Source organism: Gavia stellata, chromosome 7 (assembly GCF_030936135.1).
Source record: "Gavia stellata isolate bGavSte3 chromosome 7, bGavSte3.hap2, whole genome shotgun sequence".
NCBI classification, from domain to species: domain Eukaryota; kingdom Metazoa; phylum Chordata; class Aves; order Gaviiformes; family Gaviidae; genus Gavia; species Gavia stellata.
Window position 1 is genome coordinate 44,047,919 of NC_082600.1, and position 22,237 is coordinate 44,070,155.

A 22,237-nucleotide genomic window follows, 5' to 3' on the forward strand; every position below is an offset into this window, starting at 1 on the left:
TTAACAACAGGGAACACAAAAAAAAAAAAAAAAAAAAAAAAGGAAAAATGATCTTACATACCTTTGGCCAGTGGTCCTCATTGGCTAGCGTGAAAAAGGAAATGATGTAGCACAGAGAGGAAGTTAATATAAAAGTTACAAGTGGAAGGACAGAAGCAAAGATTTAAACATTTTTTTAGAAATCTTTAAGTAGAATTTTGCAAGGAAAGAACATTTAAAAGATGCATTTCAGAAGGAAATAGAGATAAGCTCTGTAAAGGGTCAAAGAATCACTCCCACAAAAGCAGCGTGGGGACACTTGCCACTCCTAGAAATGAGGCTATTCAATTTTTAGGGAAAACATGTTGGCATCAAAGCTAGAGAGAAGCTACAATAACTACTATTAAATCCTTTCTACTGTTATTCCACACCTCCCTATCTTTCTAGTGCCAGCATAAATCTACACAAAGGTTAAGTCCTTTATCAGAGGCCAACACTCACCAACCCCCTCCTTTTCTTCCCCTTTTTTTAAACCCACTCACCCACAGATCAGCACTTTCTACCCAAATGGTACATTTTTTAAATTAGGCTACCTCAAGAACAGGTCCTGTTGTCTGACCCATAACACCAGCACTACCAGTTGTAACCTACCACTGGTCTTCCACTGTAATCCTCTTCAAATTCTGTATTCTTTCTTAGACTTTCTCAGTCAAGTAGGTTTGATTATGCACAACTCCTATATGCTCCTTTAGACTAGCAGGAGTGCAAAATGTGTTCGTAACAATTTTCGTAAAATTATGTATGCAAAGCAAGACAGCAAAAAACCAGTATGTAACCATCATTTCTGCCTGCCTTCTCCAGGGTAATTTATGGATATGTAAACATAAAGGACTTAGGATCTAGGAATAATTCCCCAGATCTTATGTTTGCAGATTGTCAGTCTATACCTATTAACATGCTAAACCTTGCATTTAAGGTCTGGATATGTTCCAGAACCAAGTATGTCCTTGGAAACGGATTTCTGATAGTGATGTCCATGGCTGAAATTTCTGACACGCTCAGCACCATCTAGAATTAAACTAAAGCTCTCAAGGGCATGTGCTTGCATAAGCTTTTCACCTAAGATATTGCTATACTAAATCACAAAACAAAAGTATACATCCCAATCTTTTGTCAATTGAAAACGTGTGCTACTAATTTGGTGCTGATGCAAGGTACAGGCTCACAGCAGGGTTTGAGGAAAAAAAGTAAGTATAATAGCAGTCAGTGTGCAAAAACAGGCTAAGAGAGTATGGAGTACAAAAGCATGCAATAGTTTTCATTGATACAGTAATTGTTCACAGTGAGTTATAAAATAGAATTAAGAGCACATTACTAGAAGAAGAAACGTTTACTTATCCACAGAGTAAATGCAAAAATCACTCTCTCTAAAATCTACATCATGTAATTTTAAAAAATACATTTAGAGGATGGCAGTAGAGACTGATGTCTTTTACTTAGAAACAGCATAGCTGCAGAAGTGTCAGCTTTGCCACATTGCCTGCTGGACTGAAGAGGTACATCAAGGAGAGCACATATCAAATGAGTATTTGACCTTGCAGCCAAAAACCAAAGATAATGGAACTGGTCAGTGCTAGGTAGGACTGTGGGGTTTTTTAATCTGATTGATTACTTTTTTTTTAGACAGCAAACTCAGGAGTAGAGAGGGTATTACGAGTCTTTAAGGACTGCAGAAAATCATCAAAAATCAGGGAAAGTTTGCCATATATGTGTGGTTGATGCCATGCACAAAAAATGGTATGTTCTCTCCTGTGCTGTTCTGAGTCATCTGTTTCACCATAATCTAAGTCTTAAAATTTCACCTGTTCTACAGAAGGATTTCTACTGAATAATACTGCATACCTATATGAAAGATCACCTCTCATTTTAGGAGAAGTGGCACTCTGGTTGCAGAAAAGTGCTCACTATGAGCACGATAGCCTTTCTTGCTCAAGATAAATTCTTTGAAGGACCCATCTCTACTCCCAGTGGGGAACAAGGCTTTTGTCACACTAAGTTTCCTCTCCTATTCAGGGCACAGACACTTTTTCCATAACCACCTTCCTCTTGACAGTAACAATACAATTTAGTTATTAACAAGAGGATCTTGACAGCAGCTTTATACCACTAAATGATGTTCAAACGTCTCACCTTTCACTTTGCCCTATCTATTGTATTATTTTTTTTGTTGAGAGTGAAACTGAGATGAAACATTGAGCTGCCTAATAAAACCTGCTATGCTAAACCCTAGAAGTCATGGTCTTTGTCTACCATGGAAATTTACTGTAGAGTCCTTCTTTGTTTTGCTCTTCAAATCAACAAGGGGACTGCAAATGCAAGATGGAGGAAGAGGCATACAGCAGGGAGACAGGTCTAAGTATACCTCACCTCTTTTACGTGTCCCGGGATGCATTGTGCTGTTCAGGTATGTGACTGTACTCTTCTTGCGCTGCAGGGAAGAATATAACAATTTTTGTTGGCCAACATTTTTGACAACAACTATATGCAACAGCTGAGGAACAGTACAGTAGTACTAAGTGAGATTACTGGCTGTTCTGTTTTCTGAAGCACAGCTTCAGAAAGGTTAGCTTTTTTACACTGCTTCTGACATCTGGACTGCTTCAGGCTGATACACAAGCTGACCTAATGGTACACACACTGCCATTTAACGTCAGCTTTACATAGGAGAAGGCAGAAAAAGACTTAAGTATTATAAGAACATCCCAATGTATTTACTGTTTAATCTGAGGGTCATATCATTGCAACGGCCTTTTGAATTATAAATGATATCTTGCCTATGTACTTAGAACTGAGATAACTTCAGAGGTAGCAACATGGCAGAAAGACATGCAAGCTCAGAATGAAAATACCAGCTTCCCCCAGCAAAAAATTAATACCTCAGGCTCAAAAACGGCTCCACTGTACACTGGATTTGCTGTTGTTCTTCTTTTCCTCTCTTGTCGCTTACTTTGGATTTCTTGTAAAACAAAGCATTCAGGTTAGAAAACAATGGGTCTCAGGTACTATATAAAGTCCTCAGAATTCAGTTTGCATGTGAGGAGAGCTGTGAAGATTTCTACAGAACACCAAATCATGCTGAATATAGGCAACTTTGTTATACTTCTAATTTCTGAAGGTTTGAAAACTAAGAACTGACAAGGAATACAAATACACTGCTCAACTAACTAATGAAATGACTGCCATCTTCTCACCAAGTACTCCACAACTGAGACATTTTAAACTCATGGTCAGTGTAATTGGGATGTAAAATGAAAAGCCTCTGGTAACCCTGTTGATTTGTAAGTACAAATAAATACAGTACAGAAATATACAAGCCATTGAAATATTAGGCTGTATTTCACTGTACAGGATTAAGGTGTTTAAATTATAAAACCAATTGTAATCTATTAACTCATTCACTACAGATTACAGTCCCATGAAATAAATGAAAAATCCAGATGTGGGTTAAAGTAAAATTATCCATGGTGTAACTTTGCGGATACAGGGGTTGTCCAGAAAGCAATGAGGTCGTCACAAATGCCTTTCCTACCAAGAGCATACACGTTCTTCCCAACCACTGATCTCAGCTGCATAAGCAGCTGCTTTGTTTCAATGTAGTAAAAGGAATAAAAAAGCATGCACAACAAACTAAGTCAGATCAAGGGTACAGACATCCCAAATGTACTTTTGTGCAAGAAAATACTGCATTTAATACAGAAATATTTTGGACCTCTACTTCCAATTCATAATGACCAGGAAACAGGGAGCTCAAGAACCAACTTAAGTCGATTTTCCTACCTTCCAGATGGTCATGAGTAACTAGTCCCAGAGACACCATGAAGGCAAGTTTCTGTGAGGGGAAAGAAAAAAAGATCCGTTAGGATGAGCTATGTCACTTAGGCCCTCCAAAGTCAGTTGACAGGTAACTAAGCAACAAAAATGTTATTAGTAATACTTTGCTTCTATAAATCACTTTTCATTCACGTATGTTAAACTGCTTTACAGAGGATAGACAACAGTCCCATTTTCTAGACGGGAACCTAGGCTGAGATACAGGGAAGTGCCAATTGCTCATGATCACAGAGTTGGCAGAGCTGGGAACAAGAAAGCAGTTTCTTTACTTCCAGTCCAGCACTGAACTGACTATTTGATTGGCTCCTAGTAAATACCAACACAGCTCAATTGCTAGCAAAATATCGCTAGTTGAAGATCATTCTCCATATATTGCGAACTACAAGCAGCAACTCTGGTTTACATTTGCCATTCGATAAGGGCTATGGCTTTCTTAAAGGATTCTAATTTTAATGCCAGAAGTGCACAGACATGTAAAAACCAGAATTTGTACTGACAGCAGTTAATGCTCACACAGTAGTCAGTTTTAATCCATCTACAAAAACAAACATAGTAGAGCATTTAGCTGTAATCAGTTCCAAAGCTCTGCATGGCAGAAAGGCTTTAAGAAACAGCCATTCTGACCACTCTTTCCCCCCAAAACCAGCTGGACCTAAACTGCAATAAAACCCATGCAGAACTTGAACATACATGACTCTTTCCATCCTGCTCATCAGAGCAGAAATGTTTTATAAAGCAAAATAAGGCCATTACTCCAGCATTTAAAATAACTGCAGAAGTCTAAAATGGAAATCAAGACTGTAATCTAAGCCTCCTGATTGAAGGAAGTATCAGAGGGAAATTATGATCTTCTAACTTACAAAAGACTCAGAAGTCTAACGCATTCCAGGACTGAAAAATGCAATGCATTGTATTTACTTAGATTTCTTATTCTGTAGCCTTATCAACTACTGCTGTCCCACAGGAATGTATGGAATGTTAAAGTTAAGGAGTCTTGAGGGAACAGAGGGGGAAAAATGTTTTCTGAAGGACAGAGTGTTTCCTTTTTTTTCCCTTAAAAGCAAGCTCTGGGTGTGTTCTGATACCTGTGGATTTTCTTCTCGTTTTGGCTTCGGTGCAGCAGGTGGAGTAACTGTACGACTTTCTGTTTGCTTCTCTTCCGCTTCCACATGTGGTTTAATAGTCTGAAAAGAAATAGTGTTTCTCTCATTCAGTGATAAGAATGATTTTTTTTTACTTTGACTAATAAAGCAAAACAAATACTTTTGCAGATACAGGAGAAAAAGTTTAAAGCTGGCAGTACACTAACAAAGACTTAATTGAGGAATCTGACGTGAGAGGAATGTTAAATAATGTGTTTAACAAAGGATGAAACAGCCTTACTACCATTCCATTAACCCACGCAGCCATGCAAGCAGTAAAAGTCACCTTAAGAGTTAACTCCATTACAGAAATCACTATATGGTATGGGAAAACTAACAGACACTTTAAGAAAAAGCATCCCATGGAAGACTTCCAGGTAGAAACCATTCTGTATGTCACGTGAACTTTGTACTTCTCACTCCTCAGTCTTCATATTTCATAGAATTATGAATGGCTCAAAAACTGTCTCTCTGACTCCTATGATCTCAGACGTTTCTGAAGCTTTTTTCTTTTCTGAAGTCATAATCTTCTGCAATGGTATCGCAAACCCTGCATGACAATCCTCAGCCCATGGCATAGCTGCTGAGGCTACAAACTGAGTGAGGTAAGCTACAGAGAGACAAACTTTTCCCCTTCACAATATGGAGAAAATGCACAGAAAAAATCATGTATTATTAAGCCACTACCATTTTTCTGTATGTTTCTCAACAGTTGAATTGCCAGCAATTATTCAAAGAGCAAATATTGCTGACATCAAAAGGAACAGGCATCAAACGTATAGTATTGTAGAAGTACAACGTCAAAACATACGAAAAGAGCACACATTGCTGAACAACTTGTGGAACAGCCTTGAGGTATGCAAAAGCCTACTCATGAGAATTCATAAGTTGAACTGAGCATGAGTGTATCTTTCATGCACATGATTTTCACAGTCTCCATAGGTGACTTCAAAAGCAGAAGGTAACTTCAAGGCACATTAGTCTATGAAAGAGTTATAAATGAAATATATACTACTATTATTTATATAAATTACAGAAATACTATATTACAGATAATGTACTATATAGTATACAATATTATACTAACATATAATATACGAAAGAGTTAAAAGTGACACAGAAGATTGCTTTGCTTGAACTGAATGGCAAGGACTCTCAGTTGCAATCCACACTCACAGAAGTAATGTTTTATTTTATAAAAGTCTTTTCTGGAGAGAGACTTTAAAACTAAACATCTAGAATTCTCTGTTTCTGAGGGTCTCCTTTCCACTCAATAAATCAAATTTAGTCATGGGGAACTATCAGTCTTCAGAAGCCAAGTGAGATTATTTTGCCTCCAATCACAAGACTGCAAGATCAAGGAAGAAATAGCTACATTTATCGTCTTACATACCCCTACGATTTTGCGTAATTTTTGCCTTTCACATAGCCACCCTTTGTGAAACAGAAACACAGAACTTACTTTTCCAGTGTTTCTTAAAGGCTTGATATGAACACGGACTTCAGTTTGTACTTGGTCTTCAAGATACTGGTATAGCCCTGCAATGTAGCTAGCTTATAAACTACTGAAGTTAAGACAGTAAGGGGGAGCATAAAAACACTGAAGCATGAGAAAAAGATTCCAATGGGCCGTATTAAAGAAATGGTAACTTCTGCCCCAAGACTTGCAAGTCATTCTGTAATTTGTACTGTTGTTGGAACATGAGTATCTCCAGTACGCACTGACAATTTCTCCATGGTTGTCATCCTCTCCAAACTGGCACAGTAAAGCAATAAACCCAGTACGCTGCATTAGTAGACACTTTCTTATCTGTACCTGTTTTTCAATGTTTGGTTTGCTGATCTGTACAGTCTGAGGTCCAGCGAGCCTGGTACCTGGTGCTGCTATCACGATGCTGGTGAGCTGTGCCATAGGGAAAGTTTTGGCTATGGTTGCTGTCTGCCCGTTAACTACACGAACAGGATGTATGGAGTTCTGAGAGTTGGGTAAAGAGGTGGGTGTGAACTTTGTTGTCAACATCACAGGCCTCTGAATAAGCTGAGGAGCTGCAAGCATTGGAGGAGGTGCTGGGGCAATAGGAATGTTATTTTGGGCAACTGGTTTAGGTCGAACCTATAAAAAAAGTAAAAAGAAAAAAAAGAGATATTTGTATATCAGTATATCGGAAGTCTTTCAATTCAGCCTGCATGATCTACAGAAGGTTGCTTGATTTTTTTATAGAATGTAATTTTTAGCATAGTATCCTAAGTATGCTATGAGAAGGAAAAGCTACATTTTCAAACCTACTTGCATAAAACCCATCCGTAACATTTGCATATGCAGCCACTGTCCCTGAAATGGTATTTGGATGCACAGACACTTATATTGCGTGTTTATTGCCAAGTGCCTTATCTGTATCTAAATCAACATATTGGTTTTGCATGCCAAAAAATTAATGTAATATTTACAGGCACAGCTGAGGCTCTCATGTTAAGTGTGTCTCAGGGCTTTATACTGAGCCTCCAAGAAATCCTGAACATTTGATTGTGCCCTGAAAGAAATAATTAAAGTTTTCAGCAAATCCCTGTTACCTTTGTCAACTCTATCTATTATTTAGACACCTGCACAACCAATCTTGCTAAGCAAAAAAATTGTCGAGATTATAGATTAATCCCTCATTGAAAGTGCTAAAGTCTACAGGTAAATGCAGTCATTACTCTTTCCTTCTTTCACAAAAAAGAAGAGAGCCACAAGAATCTTCCAATCCTCCACCACTAACACTTGCTTATTTCTTGGCCATTGCTAAGTTTGTACTTACCACATCATTACAGAGTACAGAGGCAGAACACACTACTCTGAAAATAAAGTCCTTTTCCTTATTTAATTTCTATTGTCCTATCCACCTTTAATACTCCATAATGCATTTTATCATGGAAAACTAGGTCACATTCCAACAGATCTCACTATCCCCAAATCTTAATCAGATACCAGCCTGTACTTTCCTTTTTACTTTTGTAAAAGATTTAGACTTTTATTCACAGCGCCACATATTTCTTACAAATGAAACAGTTCCTCCAAGATGTTTTTTTAAATGAACCAGCAATCTGTGCCTTTCCCAAACCATGAAAAAAAAGTAAAACACAAGTTTTACCACTGAGCTGCAAACAGAGGTCACTCTCTGTTGCAATACAGAAATACTTGGGAACAATCTAGAGACATCTCGTTTTTCCTTTTTTGATCATGAGCAGCAAACAACAATTGGAGCAATTTAAGGCCTGGGGTGATGCTTTGATTTTGCTGACATCTGTTCTGTGGGTTCATTTCATTTGATGCAAACAGGATCATGTATGATCATCATATGCGAATTTCATAATCACAGACTCATGCAGGTTGGGAGGCAGCTCAGGAGGTCTCTAATTTGACCTTCTGCTCAGACCAGGGCCAACACTACATGCAGACGAGGTTGCTCAGGGCTTTATCCAGATAGGCCTTGTAAAACCTCAAGGACGGAGCTTCCACGTCTCTGGGAAGCCTCTTCCACTCCTAATTGTCTTCAAAGAGAGAATTGTTTCCTTATATGCAGTCTAAACCTTCCCTGTTCCAATTTCTGATCGTTGTCTGTAATTCTCCTGCCAAGCACCTATGTCTCCATCTTCCTGTTAATTTCCTTGTTGATACTGGAAATAAGGCTACTGTTAGGGTGCCCCCAAAAACTCTTCTCCAAACTGAACAAGCCCAGATCCCTCAGCCCCTCCTTGCAGGTCGTATATTCCTGCCCCCCAGCTAGCTTAGTGGCCTTCCTCCCCTGGTTTAATTGAAATTTATCAACTTCTTTCTGGTACCAGGGGGTCCAAAACTGCATGCTAACTACCAGGTCCAGTTTTATGATTGCTGAGGAAAGGTAGGTAGGTAATCTCTTCCCTTAACCTACTGGCTGTGGTCTTGTTGGTACAGCCCAATATGCTGCTAGGCTTCTTTGCTGCCAGGGCACACCGCTGGTTTAGCTACTGTCAACCAAGACCTTTTAAGCAGTGCTGCTCCCCAGCCAGGCAGCCCCCAGCCTGTACCTGTGCAGGGAGTTAGTCCATTCCAGGTGCAAGACTTTGCCTTTTTCCATGCCGAAGCTCAAGAGATTCCTGTTGGCCCATTCCTCTATCCTGCCTAGGAACCTCTGAATGTCAGCACTGCTCTCAAGAGTACTGACTGCACCCTCAAATTTGGCATCATCCACAAACCTCCTCCACCAGGTCACCAATAAGACTGACCAATAAAGACTGACAAAAATAATGTTCATAGAAAGTATCTCCTATCTATGCTATAATTATGTGCCGCCTTCTATTGCTTGTTCTCTGTACACTCACCTGTGGAAGAAAATTTGGACGAGGAGTAAGTCTGGGAGGAGGGATGAACTGCGGCACTTTTATGGGCTGAGGCGTAGCCTGAACCTGCTGTAAGAACATAAGAGGGTTCAGTAAGAGGAAAATAGCTTCGAAGTCATTCACTAAATTAACATCCTGAATGTATTTTCAGACCCAAAGTTCCTGGTTTTCCACTCTGTAAATAATTTTTCACAGTAACAGGTTCCTCATTAGAAATGTATTAAAGACAGAGCTGATCTTACTTTCCAGGTCCTACACACCTTGCTTCATAAATGGAAGGTATCTTTCCTTTTAGTTCAACTGTACGAACTACTGTGCAATCTAAAACCACTTAATGTGAAGATAATGAAAAGTCCTGTTTGTTTTAATAGTTAAAATTTGGCTTTACAACAAACAGAAAATAACAACAGACTTTGATATCCAGCTATATGAACCATTGCCCTTTCATACTGAATGGCATGCAGAGAATGAAAGAGTATCTCACACAAATAGAAAAGATCTGGAAGTTACAAGTCTTTCAGCAATATCAATGACACTATGAGGGGCTCTGAATATACAACCTGAAATTTTCAAAAGTAGGCCATTCATTTCACAGAATCACTAAGGTTGGAAAAGACCTGTAAGATCATCAAGTCCAACCATCAACCCAACCCCACCATGCCCATTAAACCATGTCCCACAGTGCCTCGTTGACACGTTCCTTGAACATCTCCAGTGATGGTGACTCCACCACCTCCCTGGGCAGCCTGTTTCAGTGCTTCACCACTCTTGTCAGTAAAGAAATTTTTCCTAATATCCAGTCTAAATCTCCTCTGGCGCAACTTGAGGCCATTTCCTCTTGTCCTGTCGCTAGTCACTTGGGAGAAGAGACCAACACCCACCTCTCTGCAACCCCCTTTCAGGTAATTGTAGAGAATTTGAAACAATTTAAGATCTGATTTTAAGGCATCCTAAGTACTTCCCTGTCTAACTGAAATCAGTTGGATGGACCTGCCAGATGATTAACCTCTGAATAGTGCTACTAGCTACCCTAAGTTGAGTACTTGGTGAGATTCTCCGAAATTAATGTCCATGCTAGCTTCCACCCTTCTGTACTTCTGTCCACCCACATAAGACTGCAATTTACTTCAAAAAGGTCTTGTACTGATTAATTAATGCTTGGGAAAATATTCTGAGATTTTTGATGAAATTTGCTACAGAAACATAAATCATGGACTATTATTAAAAACAGAATCACCTCCCCAAACCTAAGTAAGTTATTCAGCAAAGAAATGAAGCACAGACACAAAGGACAGACGAGAGTGGTGCAAAGGATGACATGGGAAAAGAGAGCAGTAGAAAAAACTCCACTCAAAGAGTCTTCTCTATTCTGATTGCAAATATATGCCTCATTAGAAAGCAAAATTACTTCCACTTGCATTATTAAACTCTATTTTTCAATAAAGATAGATTGGATTTATGTTTAGTGAAGCCTTAACCTTTACTGCAGAAGTAAAATATCCCTGTCATGATGTTATACAATGCCTGGTTTCCAGACCAAGAAGCATATATAAGCCAATTCTAAAACATTACTTCTTTTATTTCTAGGTGGCTAACTATTCTGGGAAAGATTGTATGATGTAATCAAAGCACTTTCCAAAATATATGCTTAAAGAAACAGGTTCTATATATGTGTATGAGAAAGTGGTGAGTGAAGACATGGGAGCGGGCAGAGTTAAGTGATGTGTCTAACACCAGAGACTTTATCACGCAAAGGGAACGAGAGAGATTGACTGAAAAAATTCTAAGACGACAACCCAAACTGGCCAAATGAAGAAAGTCTGATGTCTCCTTTACCAAAGAAAAGAGTAGGAATTCTGCAGAACACAGCCACATAGAGATTAGGCGGGGGCGAACAATTGCTACTTCCCCATGATTAACAGTTACTAACAGGGGAAACTTTACACAGAGGTGATGATAGCACTGATTTAATTCTATAAAGCAAAACAGTAATAACAACCCATGTAGACAGTAAATGCCTTTCTCTTAGACTATCATTTTAACAGTGTCAACTAGTGAAGACTCACGACATGTCCCTGCTATCCCTTCTGTGCAAAAACCTGACTGTTTGTTTATTGGTTTTTTTAATAGCCCTTTTGTAAACTAAACCCACACATATCTGCAGGGCAAACACACGAAACGCTTACCAAAGTTACTGTGTTTTTTGCCACTATTTGGACTGCCTCAGCTCCTGGCCCAGTGACCTTATTTGTTGTCTGGAGGTTGACTGGTGCATTCTGCGCATCAGTGCTGAGGACTGCTTTCTGATTGTTGTTGATAGCAGTAACCATGGCAATGGTAGGTCTCTGACCCACAACAGAGGCAGGCATGGTCGCAGTTGCTGCTTTCAAGACGAGAGGTAGTGTCTTAGTGGTGATCATAGAAGCTGTAGTTACAGTTTTCTAAGGGAAACAGAAAATACACTGTAAGAGACAGAGACACTTCGTATCAGACAGGACGTGGGTTGGTTAGTCAGAAACAATAGACAGTAAGAGAAAGAAAAGGCAGCGCTGAGTCTATCTACCTGTTGTTTGCACAAGCACATTGTCTTACGCCTCTGAAAACTGGATAGCTAGAAAGGATTCTCATTTGGGGTACCTGTTGGGTCTATTTTAATCATCTGCAGCATTACTGATTGATTCAAAACAAATTCCTGGGAAAATGACAAGTGTTAGTACTGGCATATGCATTTTTGGATCTTTTAGTTTCATATTACTTCCAAATATGTACTGTCAATATCAAACCTATAAGGTGGAGGTTCATGAAACATACCAGCAAACTAGCCTCTCACCAATTAAAACTCAAATTTTCAAATGGAAACGTTATTTACAGAGATCCTCACAATCAGAGGAAGAGGGGAAAAAACATTCATAAATTGGTTTCTTTAAGAACAAAAATGTATTTTGATTTGGGGCATCCCAAATTTCCATTTCAGCCATACATACAGTTATTTAGCTCTTCAAATTATTTCCTAAGAATATCAGTAGGGCTCTCCTGTAAGAGCTGGCTGTTAGTCTGTCCAGCCACAGACTGCAGGCAATTAAGTTTAACTTCTGCGGAATGGGGTGGTTTTGGACCATATGTGTGACACCATGATTGCTCTTGGCCTGCTTTAGAGAGAGTGGTTTTGAATCACTTAATGCCAGCATTTACCTGAAATGCCTGAATACACTACGCTACAAATTCCAAAGTTAAAACAACTATAATTTCACAGTGTTGTTTTAAAATGTACTGTCTTCTAAGATGTCAAGGGAAATGGAAAATTATGAATCTCATTCAAAAAGCAACAAGGCAAGAGAGTCTCCATATAAAACCAGAACACAATGTGCACAGAAAACTCATGACAAGTGACACTCAACAGAACGGCAAGCGAGCTTATTTCTTTTCTCTTTGGTGTAAAAAATCCATTGTAGCAATGGCACTGCATCTTCAAAACAGCTACTGGCATGATCAAGTGCTCTTAGTATGAAATAACCACCATTCCCTCCTGATGTCAGCACTAGGCTCCACAACAGGAAAAAATGGAGAACCACGGATCAGGCAGTCTTTTTCGTGTTCTGAACATGCCTCATTTAGACTGCTTGATTTTAATCACACAAGACCTTTCTCTTCTTTCTAATAAAATCATATAAGTTGGATTCTTCGGTATTGTCACCAATAGTATTTCCTTAAACAAAACCACAGTTTACTTTCAGACCTCTAATTTCATAATGCTTGAACTATATCCCCTGTTAATTACGCACAAACACTGTATAATGCCAAATCAAAGGATGTTTCAATTTTATACACTGATACAAAATCCAGACATAATTAACTTATCCTTGTTGCAACATGAACAATTCCCTTAACTTTTTATCTGAGATTCAAGAGCTTCTTATTGACCTCTGCTGCACCTTCTCCACAGCAAGAGGCTCCGTTCCCCTAACGAAGTAACGTTATTCAAGCTTTTCCAATGAGATGTAACATGGTATCATTTTCACAAGCCTTACATTAATCCACGAACATTTTAAAGAAAAGTGTAATCAATCATGTAATATAAGACTGTGACTCTTTCAAGGGGTTCTAGTAAGTCTGTAAGTACTAAGACTACAGTTTCAGTCAGCAGATGACAGAGCTTGAATATCCCTCTTACTTTGCTGAGCATTAATTACCTTGGTTATTCTAAGAAGTTTTCAATGCATGAGTTCACACTGAAGTGGCATTCATAGTAAGTCTGCATTATTTCACATAGTAACATTGCAATAATATGACCTTTTAGCAGGCTTGCTGCTTTATGAAAATTTAAAAAGCTCTTCTTACTGGACTATATTAAGTATACTAAAATATCACTATTAAGGCAGTATATATACCTTGATTCCTAAATTGAATTACTCTGAAAATAACCATTGAAAGCATTCTCTTTACTGACACAGCCTTGAAAGATGTATTATTTACAAAAGTAGACACGAAAAAACTTTCTAGAGAGACAAAACATTTGACTTTGCTGAAAGAGATTGAGGGGCAACAGGACAGAGGCACAACCTTAGATGCAAAATGTGTACAGAAGCAAGTGAGGTTACTTCAGAATTATACCAATATAAATAAAACCAGAAAAGTATTAAGGATAAAAGCTGGCTTATTAATACAAATGAGAGGATGACCTGCCTTTCAGTTTATAATGACTTTCCAAGTACAACTGTATCAATGATACTCAGAAGGGTGTAGCAGTTTTTTGACTGTTTCACTAGAGGGCTCTTTAACTTTGAACAAAACCTCAATTTTTACAACCCAGGAGATGACCTGGAAGTTAATGCATGAATGCAAAGTGTGGAATACAGAGAAACGCATGAAACTGCTTTTGCATTCATGTTTCCTGACTGAAAAATGGAGAGCAGTGATACAGCAAATAGTGATCCATTGTTTGCCTGTAAATATTTCAGGACTCAGTAATATTCACTTCTTTGTTCTGTTTTAGCTTTGATAGAGATGTTGCTGCTCAAAAATGCCTTTTCCTTAGTTAAGTTTGCTTAATTTCTTCAATATTCTTTTACCAAAAATACAATCACCTAAGTCTCTCAAATACATTTTTAGACAGTATCCAAAACAACCTGTTGAGTTAATGAGAAAACTAACAGCCCAACCATTTCTCCCCCTTCTGTTTCCAGAAAAAGGGAAGACAAGAACCACCATGGGTCAAAGCTATGGTTGTGATTCACTGCAATGCGCATAAAGTAAACTTCATGGGTGAATTCTGCCATCTGCCTACCCAGGTAAACGTGAACTGCTGAGATTGCATCAATAGCAAAAAAGACCTCACATACATTTCTTTTTACAAAACACCTCCCTGCGCTTTCTTGCTGTTTTACTAGCACACTTTGGGGATTCCAAATATTTGAACAGGAGAGACTTTGAATCAGCTTGGAATTCCCCTCCCAGTAAAAGCTGACTACTTTCTGGAGTTCTGGGATTATGTTGCTAATCCTATACTGTACTGAAATTCAGTGTACCTTCCCAATAAAGACACTACTTTCTAAAATGCAAACTTTGCAGTTACCAATGTATACTTTTAGACTAATCCTTGAAGACTCAGGTAAGTATTATTTGACACGAGTTACATCTGTTTAAAACGAACCAAACAGAAAAAAGAGGGAACTGTTTTCTTACATTTTGTTCACAGATACAGTAAGCACTCTGTTAGTCTCTTAAAAATAAATTATTTTAATCATACACCTCATGCAGTGCATGTAGAGTCTTTACTGTTTCTTGAGACCTACTGGGTATGGACAGACAGTCATTCATGCACCTATGGAAAAGATAGGTTCATTTGCTAAACTTTCATTTATTTTTAAGCAAGGTGATGCTGCCACCCTTCTCTTCTGTGAGGTTATGATCTGACTTTTAAACATTACGTTTTGGGGTTTTTTTTTGACTCAGATAGGAGGTTATTGCTGAAAAAAACCACAAGGCACATACGTGCATATGCATAAAAGGAGAAATTAATATTGGTACACAAACAGGCGTAACTGACAGTTTGTCATTTTCTCTCTGCACCTTTCTTGGTGTTTTGGGGTTTTTTTTGCACTGAACTTCACCTTCATCAAGGAAAAGAATTATTGTAAAGATTTTTACCTGTGATCCAATCACGTTTGGAGAGGGTGCAGTAGACTGCTGCTGCTGTTGATGGTGGTGTTGCTGTAGCTGTTGTAGTGGTTGCGGCTGTGGTGTCTGTAGTTTGTTTTCTGACTGTGCCAATGGCTGTATTTGAAACTTACTGTCTGGCTGTTCCTGCTTCACTATCAAATTCTTTCGAAGCTGTTCCACCACTCTTTTCTACCAGATAAACAAAAATATAAACAGAAATGATGACAGTTATTTAGCTGCACATTTTAGAGAAGATAATAATACCTAAAGTTACATTTATTTAACGTAAACAAAGAACCGCTCAGAAGTTTAGTGGGATTTTTTTTTTTTTATTAAATATCGGTGTTATCTAATGGGCAGAGTGTCAAACTAGGCCACAGAGGAGTACTGCTGCCCAGCAGGGTGACCTTGCTGTCCTTGCAGAAACCCACCCATCCAAATTCAGCCTATTCACAAACCACTGCAAGACCTCATTAACCTGTTTTTACTTGAGACTTGTTAGCATTCAGATTCTGAATTTTTGACTCCTTCAAACATGCACCATTCCTACACAGTGACGAAAAAGGGCTTCAGGTTGAAGCCTCTGGGCTGACTTCAAGGCAATGGGGATGACATTTTGTACCAGGCTTTGAAACTGAGTGGAGAAACAGCCAGTTTGAGTGTGAAGTGGGGAGTAAGGACATGGATGTGTGGTCATTCTCTTCAGTATTATTGTCACCTGAAAGAAAATCAGATAAGGCTACCTATGTGGGAAGGAAGCTGCACAGATTTATTTCTCCCAGCTTATAAGCTTCCTATTACATTATAGCTTCCATGAAAGTTTGAAATTATTTAAAAAAGAAGTTTCTTTTCCTGGTAGCCATTGCGTATCTTTAGACGGTAACTCAATAGATTTAAGAGTGACCTGCAGGATAAGATACCATGTCGCCGCGTGAGTAATAAGGGCTCACAATTTATGTTCGTATTATACTTCAGTGTGGAGAAGGATGAAAACACCATGAGACTTTACCTTTTGCGGGCATGATAGAAAACGGACATTTTTTCCTACACTCCAACTACCCCCAAATTAGGCCAGCTTTAAAAAGATTTAGATATATACTTAAGCCCCCTTGATCAAGGGCATAGGTACACTCCAAACCAGTTATATGACAAGGTTGGCTTCAGAAGAGGACAATGAAGTCAACAGACGTGGTCCGGGCTCAACTGAGAAAGCTCTAGCGGAAACAGAAACGGTCAGGAAACCTCTGCCAGAGCCAGGCGCTGACAGAGCGGGCTGCCCCAGGCAGTTCCACTTACATGGAATGGAAAAGGAAAAAAAACCCCAACATTCTGACAATATCAAATGTTTAGTTTTCGTTTTGAAGCATTAATATTAAGACACAGTACAAAACAGAGAGATGGAACACAAAAAGCCACAAAAGAAATCCAGTTATTTACGAACAACTGAAACAATTTTATCCATCAAATTTCTTTGACACAGGATCATGAAATTCTGAGCTAACAAAATATCTGTTCTCTGCATAGTTCTTGTGGACATACTGTAGACTTTTGATTCCGAGTATCTTGCTTATGATGAGTTAAGACTGCGCTGTACCTCACACACTGAATGTGTACCTCTAGCCCAAAGATAACAAAAGGCGCAGGGTCCCAAATTGGCTGATCGGAGAACTGGAACTTTAAAAAGCCAAATAAAACCACACAATCAATGCAAAAACCACCCCTGTTTCATAAGGTTGAAACGTGTGAGCTCACACCACTGACTTTTTTGCAAAAGACTGAATTCAGCCACTCGGAGGCATGCAGAAGGAGGACTGCCTGGCTTCTACAAACGCCCAGCGCTGGCTGGGGATGCACGCTCAGCTCTGACGACAAGAGAAACACAGGCCCACCCTCACTGAAAATTCAGGGACTTGGTAATGGACGGCAGCATGAAGGACCTATTTTACACTGCATCCAGAAAAGAGCTAAAAGCTGTCATAACCTAACAGCTGTAAATTGTTTGTCCCCTTCTAGAACAAGGGGGAAATAATAGAGGAGTGTAGAAGGCATTTTTCTAATTCAGGTATTTTATATAGTTTTAAATGGCCTGTGCCTATCAACTCATTCTTACACATAATAACTGAACAATCATTTAAAATTGCTTTCTGAAAAGATCAACCACGTTAACATGCAAACCAAAGTGCCGTGTCAGCAAGCAGATACAAGAGCTGAAAAAACATTTCCAGAGAGTAACCCAGAGGGGAGAGGAGAACGGAGCAGAGTAGGAGAGGAAATAATGCAACATGCCTATGGAATACCTGCCAAGAACTGGACTGCACATACACTGCATACATGAACAGGAAGGGAGTTTTTGTCTTCCACAGCTGCCTGGACGAAATTCAGCGATAACGGTGCTCTTCTACTGATTCCCTAGCTGGAGGAAATCAGCAGCAATGGCCCAAGAATTCATTTCCATCTTGTTCTTTACAATGGGAGGGAACATTAGTGAAAGGTTTTTAAAAAAATAAAAAACGAGAGAGAGAGAGGAGAGGGAGAGGCATGCTGGAGGATTCCTCTGCCATACTGCTACGGCAGGGCGAGAGCCAGCAAGGACGGGAGCAGGAGCGAGGTGAGTCACATCGCGTTCACACGCCGCCTGTTCCACCCCCAGGCCCGAAACACGGCGTGCAGAGCTGGGGAAAAACAGGGCTGAAGCACAACTTTTATTAGTGCCTTGCGCAAAAACTGAGGCTCAGCATATTTGGCATAAGATGGATAACGTGAGTGGAAAAACGCCGTTGCTCTGGAAGTCTACACTAGCCTGTTAGAGGCTGCTGAGAGCTGCCTGGCAGCAGCATATCCTGCCATCCATATCCATTATGCAGATATTAAATTGGAAGAAACATCTAATGCTTTTAAGATTCAAAGAGTAAAACTGAAGTTTGCAGTGCATGCCAATTGCTTACGCAGTTTATTAAGCTGCTTCTACCAACTGTCAGTAAAAATACCACAGTGAAACTACAGAAATCGTTTTACTATCTGCAAGGCTGTTGGGATTATCTGTTTGCTAGCACTTATCAAGAGGGACTCCGAACAACATATTCCAAAATTGCTTAGCTTAATTAGCAAAACCAGACGAGACTCTCAGGGTTGCACCTCCACAGGAACTAAGAGCAGCTCTACGCCCATTTTCAGCAGTACCCTCTGCTGCGTCCTCCTCTGCGTGGTCCCAACCCACGCTGTCGGTCTGACACCGTACGGCTGCTCCTCGGCATCCTGCTGGAACCGCTGCTCTGCCGCCGCACAAGAGCCCCGGCACGTGTCTGTCTGCAGCAGTGTTAGCAGAGCCTCCTTTTGCAGGGGATTGAACAGGAGGGCGGTCTGAAAGAAACTCTTGTCTACTGTCAGACTTGATACTTCATTAAAACCGTATATTAAAATTGGTCTTGAGTTACTTGACTGTTCTTAACCAATTTTGAAAGCGGTTTGTGCTGCAGAAAGTACAATCTGTATGACTGAAATTTGCCAAGGCTGGTATAAAGTCCTAGCTATGTGCCTTAGAGATTGAGTGCCAGTGAGACTGAGATTATTTAACAGTACTGCAGAACTCTTAAGAAATATTCCCAATTGTTAAATGTAATCATTGCCATTTTTCCTTTCCACTCTTATTTAAGAATATTTAAATTAAATTCTTACTGACAAATCCAAATTTTTAAATTGAGATTAACTCAATCATAAACACATCATCATAAACACAACAGAATAGTTTTCTGCACGTCAGAAAGCTCTGACCCTCCCCATATTCCTCAAATAGTTTCTTTTCTTGAAACACTACACATGTATGAAAAGCATTTGTCCTTCAAGTTTACTGAATTTTCCTCAAAGCCGAATGCTGATCCTCCTTTACATCCAGAACGTGAAAGAAATTAATAATCACATCCTTTCTTCCAAATTGTATTCTACCCAAAAAGTAACCGCTAGCCCTCTGCAATGGTTACTATCAGACTACTTCAAAACCCATTTGTCGAACAGTGCCCTGTAAGCATACTACATAATCTCATAGCTCTTGCTGTCTTGCCATCTTCATCGCTAATCTCATCAGGAACCGTTCACACCACTGAGTTCACAGAGCCCTACACATCTTATATGACCCCTTCTTAAAGGTAATAACTGTAATCAACGTTGTGACATTTAGCGATGCCGTGCTCATTCATTTCTCATTCATGCCACAGGCCAGATACTAACACAGCATTAGAAGATTATTTTGGTTTGATTAAGCAGAAAATCTGGCTCTACGTCTTGTTGGCCATAGATCTGTGCCAAAAGGTGTCTTCTCTGTGCTCGTGTAAAAAACTATCATGAATATGTTGCTAGAAGATAAGGAAAGTCCTTGGAGCAAACTTAAAGCTTAGTAAGGTTTAAGTATAACATTATTAGCTAAGCATTATGTCCATTTTAATCAATCAATAACAAAGTAGTTCTCTGAGTACAGCAATTTTTTAAATAGTAGATCCCTTGTTATATTTGGTGACACACTTTCTTCTTCATCCAGGAAACGCATTCAGAAAAGCATACATAACTAAAGGAAGGTCTGCATTTAAACTTCAAAAATCTATAAAAATTAAAACACAAAAATCTTCTAAAAACAAGAGAGGAAAATAAAGTAACTAAACAGCCTTGCAATGCATACCTTTTATATCGCAAAACCAAAGCTGAGGTGGTTTGAATTGCTCAGCTGCCTGCTAGTGACCTGCTTTCCTGCTCCACCAATTCCAGCAAGTCAGCTAGTAGGGATCCTCTGTTACCTGTTCCCTCCAACAACCAAGACATGTTCTCTGGGATATAAAACTTGCCAACTGCTGTGACTGAAATGGTCAGACGAAGTACTGATATCAAATAAGCTCCAACTTGTGAGTGGGGAGGATGAAGAGAATTTCACTGCTCTGCAATCTTCCCTTCCAGCCTCCTGCCTCTCTCCTCGCCAGCCCCAGCCCCTGCCGCTACCCAAAAAGAGGTGAAATGCCTCTGCTTTTTGACAGAACAGAAAGATACCAAAACTTTCGTGGCAGAAAGAAGCTAAAAGATTTTGGAGCCCTGGCACAGTTAGCCTTTAACCTGCAAAGAGGGTGCATTTTGAGAGTGGAAAGATTACAAGCAAGGAGAATAATTGCACACTCATCAACTGCTTTAAGACAGTATCTAAAATTTAAAACAGTGAAATCCAATTATAGAAATTGATGACGCAGAATCTACACCAGTGAGAAAAAAACCAAACTGTTGTACAAAACAACTTGAATTTAATTCCATTGAAAGACCGATCAAAGGACTATAGAAATATTTTCAGCTATTTCTGCAGTTATCCTGTATTTTTATGGAATTTTGCACTTCTGGCTGTGCTTCACTCATACCCAGATCTTTTTATCAACAAAAAGATCTAAACCAACTAAATTAGAAAGAATTTTACTCCAAGGAAGAGCATGGTACAGTATTCTACTTCTTAAAGGTGATCAAACTGGCACCTATACCTTTCAGTTGGAAAAGACTCAGTCGGGGCAGGGGTGCTTGTGTGCTGAATAGGAACGTAGCAGTGGGACTGGAAGACTGTAAGACTGCATGTCTTACTGGGCATGATTACTGAAATGTGCACTATTTCTTTTTATAATTTAAAAACATCATTTTTTTTAAGCTTTTTTAAAATACACAGATATCTTAACCATACCCAGTCAATGGCTGCATTGCCAACACTCTGTAACTGTCCCAAAGAGGACGTGCTGCATTCAACCCACAGAAAACACGGCTAAAAGCTGCACAAAGACACAAAGGCTTCTTCTGCATGGCTAAAAGGGGTCGCGGAGCATGTTAGGGGAACTGAATGCTTATCCTCCCTCTGCCATGATGGTCCTATGGGATAAACTGAGCAACACACTTATGATAGAGATGAGCACCAGAGATGTACCAAGACAGTACAGCCTTAAATTCATGAGCTTGCTTTGCAGTCTTAATGTCTTTAATACAATTACTGAATATGGCATAGAGCACCTTGTGTAAAACGGAATTTAAATATATCTTCATGCCATAAAAATCTGCTTTGACATTTTGTTAGATAAATATTGTTATATAGCATCGGCATGATCTGAAAAGTATTTTTGTCATTAAAAATGCTGGCAGACTTATTACACATCATTATATTTTAAACTATTTAAAATAATTACTACAGGTGTGATTCTGAAACAAATACACAGTTCACACATGAACACACATACATTGAAAAACAATGTGATTTTTCCTTTATGATAGAGAAACACTACTTGAAGTTGCTAGAAATCATTCAGAAGAGAATTATGTAAGTTCTGAAAATAATGTTCATTCCTTCATTCTTAACAGGGGCGAATGCTTATAATTTTTTATTTTATTTAAAAATATAGCTAGAATTATAAATGAAAATGACCAAAAAAAGCTTCTGTGCCATTCTGCTTTATGTGACTTCTTGATTGCTTTATTTTCAGTACCGTGTCTTTTACCATTTGCAGCACCACAAGATCAATTAATTTTTGGAAGGGAATGTTGTACCGTGAAATGCCTTATGCATCACTGTCTTCTCGTTTTAGAATTTTTACTCTTGCACAAGTAGGGAACAGAGACTGAACTAGTAGAGGCAGCACATACACAACGTTTTCCTGCAGCTTATATATTAAGTAAATGTAGTATCTACCTTCTCACCCTGGTAC

General features: G+C 39.1%; 1 protein-coding gene across 3 annotated transcripts in view; it reads right to left on the reverse strand.

The window, feature by feature from the left end:
- PHF21A (PHD finger protein 21A) overlaps nucleotides 1-22,237 on the reverse strand; it is a 99,598-nt gene that overhangs the window by 12,488 nt on the left and 64,873 nt on the right. Inside the window, exons 5-13 of one of the 3 annotated variants that reach the window (XM_059819407.1) lie at nucleotides 15,519-15,719; nucleotides 11,558-11,812; nucleotides 9,354-9,440; nucleotides 6,829-7,125; nucleotides 4,956-5,054; nucleotides 3,817-3,868; nucleotides 2,916-2,995; nucleotides 2,407-2,467; nucleotides 62-84 (exon numbers count right to left, since the gene is read on the reverse strand). In XM_059819407.1, the coding sequence (XP_059675390.1) occupies nucleotides 62-84; nucleotides 2,407-2,467; nucleotides 2,916-2,995; nucleotides 3,817-3,868; nucleotides 4,956-5,054; nucleotides 6,829-7,125; nucleotides 9,354-9,440; nucleotides 11,558-11,812; nucleotides 15,519-15,719 (1,155 nt within the window). The remainder of the gene's footprint in view (nucleotides 1-61; nucleotides 85-2,406; nucleotides 2,468-2,915; nucleotides 2,996-3,816; nucleotides 3,869-4,955; nucleotides 5,055-6,828; nucleotides 7,126-9,353; nucleotides 9,441-11,557; nucleotides 11,813-15,518; nucleotides 15,720-22,237) is intronic. The other 2 variants (XM_059819406.1, XM_059819408.1) reach the window with 2 other exon arrangements.